The sequence below is a fragment of the Pterocles gutturalis genome, unplaced genomic scaffold (assembly GCF_000699245.1).
Source record: "Pterocles gutturalis isolate BGI_N339 unplaced genomic scaffold, ASM69924v1 scaffold2064, whole genome shotgun sequence".
Classification (NCBI taxonomy): domain Eukaryota; kingdom Metazoa; phylum Chordata; class Aves; order Pterocliformes; family Pteroclidae; genus Pterocles; species Pterocles gutturalis.
The window spans coordinates 91,407-103,872 of record NW_010127880.1 but is presented as its reverse complement, the minus strand read 5'-3'; the positions used below and the strand labels follow the sequence as shown (position 1 = coordinate 103,872).

The window sequence follows — 12,466 nt, the reverse complement described above, 5'->3', positions numbered from 1 at the left end:
TGTGTTTTTTCTTCTAGCTGAGTGTATTTGAGCATTGGGAAAACCAAGAATTAGAAAGAAAATAAACAGATTAATTGAAAACTTAATTCTGTTTTTAGCATCTACAAAGAAAATATAAGTTACATAGATGTAATTATATCTTATTTTATTTTGAAGTAATCCAGTAAAATCTTTGCTAGATGTTTATAATGTATTAAATGATCTAATGTGATTCACTGTCATAGATTTCTGAGAGGTTGACTTAATCCTTTTGATAGTATTTGATGTTTTCTTTCTGAATAATAACTTGTAATTGGTTTTTGTATTCACTCAGCTGCTCTGTAAGGTGACTTTACTGTTGGACTTAACTTGCTAGCTGTGTGCAGGGACAAGGCTCAGACATGTTGATCGAAAAGAGCAATTGATGATAAGATAAAGGGCTTCCAAGGGGTGGCAGCAAAACTTTATCTTTGATCTGGGGTGACTAGTATTGTTTGCCTAAAAGACAAAAGAATTGCAGAGAAATTTGTACTGATTTTTGTGTATTCTTGAAATGAATATTTTATTAAGCTAAGTTTCAAAGTTTGATTTCAAGCAGTGAGCCAGTGTGTAAGGAGAAGTGTGAATTTCTTTTTTCTTTGCTTCTTTTGCCTTTTTAGGGCTTGTATGTAGCATTAACTGGCCAGGATAAATTGCTGCCAAATAATGGAGGGAATTTTTTTTTTGTTTTAGGTTTCTTTAATTCCATTTCACTGATCCCAGTAAATATTCACTAAACATGCCTAAAGCTTCTGTAATGATTCTATTCTAGAGTTTACAGAGAGATTAACTTTTTTATACATTGTTGTAATTCTTTCGCTTTGTGCTTGAGCATGGGTGAAAACTTGTTTGCATTATGATAAGTTAAAGTGTCTGAATTATTGAATGAAACACGAGGTGCTGCTTGCTTTTGCTGCAGAGGGGAACTGAAACTATGCCTAGCAATCTGAGGAAAACATACTTGATAAACATTTTTTGGGGAAAACCACTCCGACCCTCCATATAGATTTTCTTTTTTCTTCCTCACTGAACTAATCTTTCCAGGAAGTGTGACCTTGTCGTTGTTTCATTAAAATGAACATGGAAGATGATTTAGTCTGTCAGAGAAGGGTTGTTGCAGGAATACATCTCATTGCTAAATAGTCTGTTGTTGAGCTCAGTAGCTTTGGTGAGATGAAAGCATGATAGCTCCTGAAAAATCTTTTATTATGCTGGTACAGGTTTCTCCAGGGGCTGGAAGAAGAACATGTGTCCAGTGCCACGGGGATGCCCACACTGATGGGCAACTTCCCAGTCCCTGTATTTCCTGGTTCTGTACGTTGCGGGGAGACACAAAGGGAAATCCGGGTGCTGAGGCAAAATGTTGCCCTGGGAGCAGTGAATTGGTTCAGTGTAATGTGTCCAGAGGATCTTAGCAGTCTCCTGTATTGCAAAGGAAGGTGGAAGCAAAATTAACTTTGGCTGGGATTGCTCTTTGCCACTTGCATGTCTGATGGTGACCCACTCGTGTTTGCACATGAAGAACACTTGCCAGCCAAGTGCTTAAGATGGCTCTTCACGTTGGAAGACAATCCTTCCCGAGTTCCCGTGTGGACTGGCTGAAGCTCTGAATCATGAAGTTTGGTTATGTCAGGGCCAAGGCAGGGCTGCGTTTCCCCTCCATGGCTAAGGAAAGGAGGCGATGAGAAGGACTCTGAGGCTGATGGACTGAAAGGTCCCAAGGAAACACTGTCGTTGCCCAACTCAAGCCAGTGTCCACTGAGGTGATAGGATTTCTGTTAGAAGCTGTGTTAAAGGGGTATTGTAAAGCAGGATTTTGTGGAGTTCAGTTAGTGAGTCTTGATATAAGAATTACTGTTTTTGTGAGTTTGCTTGAATTCCTCAGGTATACTTTTTTTGAGCTATAACAGGACCTTAGTGTGTTAGGGCAAAGAAGAGCAAGGTGCGTTAAAACAATAGTTAAAACATGCTAAGAAAGGGGATGCTATAAAACTCTGTCCACATTAGTTGCTGGGATAATGGATTTGTCAAACTTTGCATATATTGAACTTTGTTTGCCAATCAGTCTATCTGTATAGTGCTCTCTAAGCTGGGAGAAGGGGTAACAACAGAAATGAGTAGGTGAGAAGCCATCGGAAACCCACAGTATTTCCAGTATTGTCCTAGTTGGTTTTTTTTCTTTTTCCAGAAGAGTAATATCTGTTGTGCCTGCTTGACAATGTCATTAGTATGTAATGTGTGTATTTATGAAATACTAAAGAGGCATTTTTACTTATTTCTTTGTTGTTTATTTGCAGGGAGAGCCTGTTAATTCATGCGGTTTTGCTTTTGTTTCCATCACTGGAAGCACTTAGTGCATGAATGTGTACTGTTTAGTTTTGCTGGGTTTTTTTGATGACTGTTTTCCACAGAGACTTGTAATGCTGACGTTGTGGTCATGCTGTGGATGCGTGCGCGAGCTGTGTGTAATTACCAGCGTGCTGGTACTGCGGGGACCTGGGATTCCTGCAGCGCCAGCCTAGCAAGTGAAAAGGGAGTGAAAGTCCTTGGCTCTGATCTGCTTCCCGTGGGAAGGAGTGCTCACCCATGTGTTTTTGCATATACAGTTTTGCTTTAGACTTTTCTTTCCCCCTAGCAAAGGAGACTCTTCCCACCTGCGTGACCGTATGAGGAGGTGATTTATGGATGCTGGTTGTGCGCTGGCAAATGTCACGCCATGACTGGGAAGTGTTGGCGAAGGATACTGTTTGCAGGAACACTTGCTCTTCAAGCCAGCCTTCCCTTATGGGGTCCCTGCTGTCCTGCCCAGTCACTCGGCACATCTCGCCCCTGGCCCTGCGCAGGTGCCAGCAGAGGTGTCATTGGGACAGGACGGCAGAAGAGAGATGGGTAAGGCGGGCACCACAGCAAAAGAATATTTAACTTCAGTTTTCTCTCCTGATGCTGAAAAAGTTGTGGTCACAAGTGGGAGATGTGAGCAGGTAGAAAATACCGTGTTGCTTTCTAGCTGTAGGAATGCAATCTAATCGGTGACAAAAAGCTGGAAGAAACTAGAGGCTATCCAGTGGTAACTGGGTCTCTTAAAACCTTTTTGCAGGTTCCTGCAGAATATGAATCAACAGTCATTTTCCAAAGGTTGACAAGTTGGCCAAATTCGGGAGCTTTTGCAGTAGGCACAGGTGTTTCCTAGCACAGGGATCACCTTCCTGACAAATGCCAAGCCTCTGCTACGAAATGTCACTTGAAATAAAAAGTGAACAGCTTGAGAGCCTGTTCATTGTGGAACACAGTCAGCATAGTATGTTTGGGCCCATATGGTTAGTTTTACAAAAGTAATGATAACTTTAAAAATTCACTTATTTTCTAGTATCTGCACACTTCTATTTCTTATTTCTATCTAGTGCCTTGTACACTTACGTAAGGAGCTGGGCAGTTTTTAACCCTTTAGAAATAAGGCTCTGAAAAGGCAAGCATACCTCATCTGAGAAATCTCTGGAGTGTATCAAGATGAAATAATAAACACTCAGATGCTATGCCTGGCTGTTTGCTTTGATTTGTAACCTTTGTAAGATAACAAATTTTATAATACCTTTTGAGGTATTATATTCTGAGATGGTGAACTTTTAAAATATTTTTTGCTGAAAAGTTTTGCATATTTCATGATACTCAAGAATTTGTGGAAAGTTGAAGCATTCAGGGAATTCAGTTTGAAGGAAGGTGGGTCTATGCAGTCCCATGTGTCTTGTTGCAGTCTAAAATCCATGAGTAAAAAAGAATAAATGTTCTAAAACTGTGCATTGGAATAAAACCAAGCAGCTCCTGCTGGTCTGGTTGAGGTTTAATTGTATTAATTTTTTCTTCATTAAATAATAACCAGATGTTTTCCATCTGAAACATTGTACAATTATTTTCTTTGTTGGTCAGTGTAGGGTGGTGATATGGTAAAAGTGACTTAAAATGTTTATAATTTAGAAAAAAGTTAAATTGTCATTCAGTGAATATACAAGATAGATTACAATCTAGAGGGCACACACACACACCCCTGCCCCCAATTAAAAAAATATTGTATTGGAAGAAAAGTGACTGTTAGAGGGAGAAGGGAAAAATAGTTTTCTCTTCTGAGAACATGTATATTTACCCTGTCTGGTAGCCTTTAGAAAATTCTTTGTAATGAAGTCTTTAAAATATAATAGATGCATTTCCTCTCTTTGTTCCATAGTTCCCTGCTAGCTTTAATTTTTTTTTTTAAAAAGGACTACAACTGATTCCAAGGATGACATTCCTAATTATACAGAAGCCTTCCTTTTTGTTTCTAGAGATCTTTTTCAAATCTTAATACATATTAATATTTCCTGATGGCAATGTGCCTATTTATGTCCAGGGCTTCCAGGCTTGTTGTTACTGTGCTCCAGACTGCTGAGCTGCTCCTGCTTGGGGTTCTGTTTCTTTCTTCCTTTATCGTGGTTTTCAATGGAAAATGCTCAGTTGACTTCTTCAAGATCATCTCTGATTTATGTGATTGCAAGTGAGAACAGAGTTTTGGAGTGCTTCTGTTTTCCCCTGTGGGTTTGTGCTGTATTCAAAGTGCAAGTGCAGAGCTATTTTGTGTTACTTCTGCATCTCTAAAATAAACTATTGAAGAAAACTATGAATGAAGCTTCACTAGCTTAATCTTGGCTTTAAAATTAATGTCACTCTTAAACTTGTAACTCTTTAGCTGTATTATGTTGAACTATAAACAGTTTAAGGAAAATGAATGGGAAAGCAGATGGTGGCAAGAATGCTTTGCAATTGTCAGAGCAAGGAAAAATTGTTTAAATTTGCTTATGCCCCAGCAGGTCTCTGTAAACAAAGCCTAAGTTAGCTTGTTTTTGAAGTAAGCTTAAGAAAAAGTCGTTTCAACAAATAACATATCATTGAAAAAAATCATAAATCCATGTGTTGTGTTAACAGTTATGAGAGTATATATTCCTTTTTCTAAAAGTAAATTCAGACTTTTACACTTAATTTAACTTTAAGGCAATTTTTTCATTGTATCAGATTTTTTTTTTTGTGCTTTAAAACTCCAAATATAATTTTTGTTTAAAACAAAGGAATTTCCCTGCAGAATGGTATTGGCATAAGATGAAAAGTGTAATCAGTTATTGTATTCTGATTGTTCTGGTTGGCATGCGTGAAGTTAAGGGTGCACATAGTGGTGAAAGGGCAATTTGGATTTTTAGTAACTAATTTAATTATATGAAGTAATTCCACACAGACTCTGTCATGCTAAGCACTTAAGCAGTCTGTGATTATTCCTGTGTCAAAAAAAAAAAAAGGCATTTTAAAATTATGTTATAAAAAAAGGTAGTTGTCCTCTATTTGAGTGATTTGGGGTATGTGTGTGCTTTTGGAAATTCTCCCCTCATACCCACAGTTTTTTTCTGTACCACAGTTGCCTGGAAATGCACTTTTCAGTTTGATCCTTTTGATTTACAGTTAAAGCGTTGGAGGAACTGGGGCTTTCTTCATGACCATGAAATTTTGTGAGATCTGTGGTGGTTTTTTGTAGTCAGATTCAGCCCAAGTGTAACTATGCTGATTGTCTTCCTAATTTATTGTAGCACTTCCCAAGTGCTTTCTTGTGCATGTGTTGTTTTGACATAACACAAACAACGGCATAAAAAGTATGTACTTTCAAAATTGTAGTTATTCAAAATGTCTTTTTTTGTATGAAATAATCTATATTTGTTTGCAGTGCCGAGCAGCTCTTTAGTTGAAGCAAAAAGTCCCTACCCGCTCTTTATTTTTGTTATTAAAATACTTTTTCCATCAAATTAAACAGTATGCTGTTCAGAATAAAAGTTTAAAGGAGGATAATTTTCTTAAATATGAGACTGAAGGTATCAATCAATTGGAAGGATTAAAGTTTGTACCTGCAGAATTAAGCAAATGCAGAAGTGATGCAAAGCTGAAATACAGTTTCAAATTTTTCTGAAGTGGGGATGTTTGTCTCCAGTCCGCCCTTTCTAAAGGACGCGTAATCTGAGAAAGGAACTTTTTTTTTTTGTCTGTTTTGTAATCTTAAACCACTGTCCCATCAGTGATGCCATTTAGGGGATCTTTCTAGGCTGTAGTGCCCAATTACAGGATTCTGTGCCTTGTTTAGTTCTGATGTAAAGTAAATGTTTCTGAAAAGATGAAATGGAGCAGCATTAACAGCCATAACAGAAAAAAATCAGGCGGCACCTTCAATTTTTTTTTAACCCAAGTTGAGAAAGTCAATTGCTGTGTTAGGATTTCTTCCCACAATCATAAAATATGGGTTGGTTGTTTTTTTAGGGGAAATGAGGAGGCATGATAAAGGGGAATTGTGCATTGGTTGACCAGGTTTGCGCCTGGGTCCTGAGTCATTCTTTTTGCTTTTAGTGTCTCACGTTACCTTTTTTTTTGCCACTGGCACGTCTTGTCTGTCTCTGACAAATGGCACTGCCCTGGACTCGAGTGCCTGGGGAATTGCGTAAGTGTAAAAGTGCTGGAGTAGGGAGTTATCGGGCATCTGATACCCAAGGTACCTTATACACCCCAAGGAAGCATCTGGGTGCAGCAGCTCCCAAACCTGGCAGCCATGAAACCTCGGAGGTGCCTCCTGATCCCGTGATGTTTCCCTGCGCGGCTCGGATGTTTCATAAGCATACACACTTTTCCTTTTGCTGATGTCTAGAATTGACCTCCAGGTAAGAGCTGGGTTCATGGCTCTCAGCTGAGCCTTGCTCCAGCAACAGCCCACTTTCCTGAGTGGCCTAATCCTGCAGCAATGATCAGCTCATTCCGGTAACCTCGTCCTCCCCCTCCTCACACGATACGAAGTGCAGGCACAGCTACTTTATGTATTTGAAGTGGTTGCTGCTGTGGTTCACTTCTGTAGTGCAGCGAGAGGAGTGGCGGATAGCAGTACACGTATACAAAAAGCTGTGGTATTGTGGCTGCTACCTGCTTGCGGCTGGCATCTGCTTACTTGTCTGCCTAGCCTGTGTCACTAACCAACGTTTCACACACTGGTAATCACAAAACCCACTCTACTTACTATTTCACAGGTTTCTGTCTTCCAGATTTGTCATACACAGATATACTGAAACCATAACAAAACTGAAAAAACAGAAATAAACCAACAGCACCACTCGCCTTTTCTTTCTTATCCCTATTAATGTCAAGTAGCAAGCTGTACAAAGTCTACTCAGGCGGATGCTGAATCGGGAAGAATGCTGTGATTGTCGTGAATCACGTGGAAGAGCTCTGCAGGATTGTTGCATCTTTCAGGAAAAAAAATATATTGCTAGTGGACAAAAGCAAACCTGAAAAGCCTTAGTCCAAAGGCTGATTTCTTACAGAAGGATTTTTAAAAAGCATCAGAATTAAATTAAATGTCCTGCTGCCTCAGCCATAAACCATGACAATAAATGCAGGATAACCCCTTTTTTGTTCCTTACTATTTTTGCAATTAGTTCACTTTGTCTCCTACAGAGAGGCCACATGAAAGATCTTGTTATTTGTGGCTGTGATAAAATATGCCAGCTCAGCCTGCCTGAAGAAGCAGATAATGCTGATTACCATGACAATCTAAGCAGTCTAGAGCTGTGATCTGTGTGGGTTTTATCACAGATACAAACAGTGTCCTGGATGGTAGAAACGCTGATAGTATCATCATGACTCAGGAGATCCGATTGTCCTTGCACGACTTTGTTTTTCATATTGTGTTACATGGAGGGGGGGGGCCCTATTAACTTCATGTATATTTTTCTAACATATTTGTGTATTTACATATTTACCTATTTTGGTATATATATTTATGCTATAGTTACATGGGGTTTTTAAATAACATTTTTCATATGTTGTTGAACATGTGTGTAAAAGTTAGGTATCGATCATGGGTTTGAGGAAGAGCTTGGGAGGAAGGTCAGCTGGGCCAAAAAGTTTCCACAGGTGACATTTCTGTCTAGAGGGGACCTCTGATGAGACTTTCTCCTCCAGAAGGCGGGAGAGCAGTTAAGACAAGTCAAGGGACGGAGGGATGAAGCCCTTTTGTTTTGGGGAGCTGCAGTGAAGGCTTCTGGAAGCAGGGACGGGGCTGGTGGTTTTGGGCATCCCGCTCTGCAGCTGCTCTGGATGCTGCTCCTCTGTGCAGTGTCTCTGACACAAGCTTTGGATGCTGTGGGTGCGCTTCTTGCAACGCAAAAGCTAAGCAAAACCAGTCGTCAGTAAGGCAGTGAGGGGTTCAAATCCTAGTGGGTTCTTGAGACTCCTATGGGTAAGAAAAATAGCATGGAGGGAGACTGCCCAGCAGTTCCTCCTGCTCCCCCTCCCCAGCCCCGTGTACAGTGCCGAATCTGTGCTGCAGTCTTCATGAGCAAAGGCAAAAATACCCCCACTCTCCCACTTCCTAGCCATATTAGGGTGTATTTTTTTCGGCTGTTACTTCTTCGAAGGTGAGAACTGACAAGTCAACCGCCTTGCCTCCGCCAAAGTGCGCCTTGTCTGCGGTGACAGGGCTAGTGGCGTGCTGCGTGAGGTCATTGGTTTAAAACTCTCTCAGACTGGAGTAGGAAAACCAATATGCTGGTCTCATGTGATGTGTGTGAAGAAAGTTACCGTCACTGGCATTTTGACACTGTTAAGAAAGAATAGACTTAAAAGTTTGAGTTAGAAAGGAAAAATGACTTGAGGTTATAAAGTTCCAAAGTCCCTATGCAAATAAATTAATCTGTGAACTTTTCTTGTTTAAAGAATTGGCTGCTTAAGTGTTTTCCTAAAAAAGTTTTGGCTTTGGTTCATTATGACAAAAGCAAGGGTATTTGCATTATCAGTTCTTAATTGCTTTCCAAGTAATTTCATTGTTTACACTAAAGGATTTGTTGAAAACTGCATGAGGTTATCAGGGTGTCAAAGAGCTTTTGTTCTGTTCCAGTAACCTAAAAATCTAAGGGTTCATTGTGTAAGCTTCATTTGTAATGTGGAACACTTGCTGGTCCCATGAAATCATTATTAAGAGCAAACAACCAAAAGTGTGTCTTTCTGCACAGTTCTAGAGCATGAACCAAAAGCCACGGGTATGAATGATGAAGAGGAGGATGAGGGAGAACAGTTTGACTTTGACAGTGGAGATGAGATACCAGAAGCAGACAGGCAAGCCCTTGTGCCACCTCCTCCTGATCCTGGAAATAACATAGAGCACCAGGAGGCTAACGCCACAGGTAAGTCAGCTTGTTGGGCTGTGTCTCCACTGGGCTAAATAGTCAAGGCTGATTATAGGATGCCTTTTCTTGACAATGCAATAAAAACACTTGTAAAAAGAGGTTTCCATGGAAATACCATACAAGTGTTTTGAATATTCTTGCTAGTTACACTCATGGTAGATTGACAAGGCAAATGACCATCACATGTAATTCCTGTGAGGTTTCCTAACCAAGTGTGACATCCAAAACAATGGATTGATCTCAGTTACAGTGCCATGCTACAGGAAAACTTTATGCCCTTGGAGCCTTAATGGCATGTGGATGGCTTGAGAAAAGCTGCTTTCACAGCTAAGCTTGCTGGTTGCTGATGTGCATAAACATAAATGGAGTCTGAATGTATGAATCTTGTTCATAAACAGAAGTCTTATTTTATTAAACATTGAAACATTAGTTACAACAAATACAGATGTTCCCAGTGCTGAGGCATCCCTGTATTCTGCTGAAACTGACAACAGCTGATTTTGCTGACTTTGATCCAATTTCCTTTTGTAAGCAGAGTCATTGTGCTCATGGCAGTTAAAGATAGGTAACTCTTCAGGTGACTATGCAGTCTGACAATCTGTAACTTAAACACCATCTTTCCCTGAAAATTTGCTGCTCGCTCACCCTTTTGTGAAGGTGTACTTAGAGCTCAAAAACTTCTGATTGCTTGGGTTGCAGTTCTGCAGCTTGCTTTAGAGGGGCCTTTGCTTCTGCTGTATTTAACCTTGCCTCAAGAAACACCAGGAACTTTGTATAACAGAAAATAATTTATTTTTGAAGAGCAAAACTTGGAAAGCTGCTTTCTTTCCCCTTTTCTTAACAGAGCATTTTCAGGACTGTTCTTTGAGGAGTGTACCCCCAGTGAACTTTTTTTTCTCCTCATGGCTGTTCCTAAAACTTTTTTTGTGTGTGTGTTTATAAAATCCAACTTAATCTAGAATCCAGATTTTAACAGAGTTTAAGGCTGTGTTCAGCTATGTGCTTATGACAAGCAAAAGAGGACCCTGGCTACTTGTCAGAAATCCTCCTATTCAGGGTTTAGAATCCAGTTATTGTTTTTCCGTAGGCATCCTTGTAACCCAGCTTGTTTTGCTGCTGTTGCATTCCTCATCTGTAAAATGGGGAGGAGAGCACAACTGTGTGGGAATTTCATGAGTCATAGATTGTTAGCAACTTGTATGGTAAGGACCATATCAGTGTTTAGAATATTTGCAAAGAGCAGTATTAAGCAGCTTGAAGAAGTATGAAAAATAAAACTTTTTTTTTTTGTTTGATTTTTCAACTAAAGGGGTTGATGATTTAGAAAACAGCGAGAAACTACGAACTTCAGAACCTACTGCAGAAGGCACTCCAGCCAAAGTAAATCCCTATTCAGTCATAAATATTTCTCCAATCCAAGACAAGGATCCATCCTCATCGCCGGAACCAAGTCCTCAAGATGAATGTGCAAGTCCCAGCCTGTCCGGTGGATATTCTGTTCCTGTCCCCTGTGGCTATGCTGTGCCATCTAATTTGCCTTTGATACTGCCAGCGTACTCCAGTCCAGTCATAATACGCAGCATTTCTGTAGATGAAGAAGGTACAGTATTTACGCACCTTATTTTATTTGAAGGTTTGAAGGGGAATCCTTGTTTAACTTCAGGTACCTGTGCTGTTTTGTAAATCCTTGTGTAGCACTCAGCCTGGAGCTGTGTGGGAGATTTTGTCTCAAAATAGAAAAAGAACTCTATCCTGCAGTATGAACTGAAATTTCTTGTCAGACTTGGAAAAAAAAAGGACAGTTTGTTTAAAAAAAAAAAAAGTTCCTTTGGGACTCTGCTTGCTGTATTAGGATTGAGATCCCCAAGTAAAGATGCATAAATAAAAACAAATGTATGCAGTCAGTTCTTTATCAACCCTTCTTTAAGTTGGTGTTGCTTGACCTTTGTTTTGCTGACACCGTATTACAATATATAGTGCAAGGGAGGACTCATGTCTTGCCTTTAAGAATGATTATTGCTAATTCCCTATTAATGTAATGAAATAATTTCCAGAGACATAGTTCAGTGTTCAAGCCAAATCGTTTCTTCTCACACATTATCATGCTTTATCTAGGTCTTGGCAGAGTTCCTGTCTCTTTTACCTTTTCTGTATGCACTTCTGTTTGTTTATTTTCTAATCCTTGTGGGTTTTGAGTTGCTATGGGATTTTTTCCTTGATGATTTGGCAAATTCTGTTTGTCCTTTAGTACAATTTTAAAACAGAGGAAACTTGAAAGGGAAATACCTATGGATTATTACATAGAGGAGAAATCCCCCATTTTGTAACCATAATTGTCAAAACTGACAGCTTAATGTCAAGAGAGCAGGAGGAACAGAAAACTCCCCGTATCCTGCTTTTTTTTTTCTTGTATTTTGAATATACTATTTTTTAGCTAGGCAGCAATTCTACTGTAATTCCATGTACTGTGATACTTCTTTTTTTTTTTGCAGCCTTTGCTGTCTACCACCATTTGGAATATTGTCAAGTAAAAGCAAATGCTTGTGTGGTTGTTATTACCTGTAGAGGGATATATGTTTGAGAGATTAAAATTAAATGCATCAGACATTGTAATTTCATCTTCACAGCTCTTATACCAAATTGCTTTGTTTCTGAATTCCTTCAATTACAAATATAGAGAGTCTGAAGAAACTTGGAAATTTTTTTAGACATGTTTAAGAGTAAAAATTTTGTATAAAAGTAAATTATTAATTACCAATGAACTAGTAAAATCAGTTTCTTATGCTAAAATGCACCATTTGAACCACACTGACATGTTTTTCCAAGCATTTTGGTGATTATATGTTTTTTTTTTTCTACTTAGCAGGTACGCAGTCAGCAACTGAAGAATGTAATTATAATTCTGTAAACTCAGAGGAGCCTCAAAATAGGTGATTGCCATTTCAGCTTGTTTTAATGATCTGTAAAACCTTCATTCCTAAGAAAACTTACATTTGATAAATATTTTATTTTTCTTGTGTGATGTTTCCATGTTTGTTTATTGTCTTAACTCCATAACTGTGGGTGTGTACCAAAATCAGCACTGGTTAAGGTCATGTATGTATAATCGTGCATGATGTTTTTGAAGGAACTAGGTTTAATTTTTATAGAGTCATAGCAATATCAGTTGAAACAGGCTGCTTGAGATGTTGTAACCAAGGATGATACTTTCAGCA

General features: G+C 39.2%; 1 protein-coding gene across 1 annotated transcript in view; it reads left to right on the top strand.

Annotated features, from left to right (window-relative positions):
- Window positions 1–3,252: 3,252 nt before the first annotated feature.
- The window catches only part of ARHGEF10 (Rho guanine nucleotide exchange factor (GEF) 10), an 89,521-nt gene continuing 80,307 nt past the window's right edge, over window positions 3,253–12,466 (top strand). Inside the window, exons 1-4 of the mRNA XM_010079407.1 lie at window positions 3,253–3,316; window positions 9,078–9,248; window positions 10,561–10,851; window positions 12,118–12,181. Coding sequence (XP_010077709.1) covers window positions 3,253–3,316; window positions 9,078–9,248; window positions 10,561–10,851; window positions 12,118–12,181 — 590 coding nt within the window. The remainder of the gene's footprint in view (window positions 3,317–9,077; window positions 9,249–10,560; window positions 10,852–12,117; window positions 12,182–12,466) is intronic.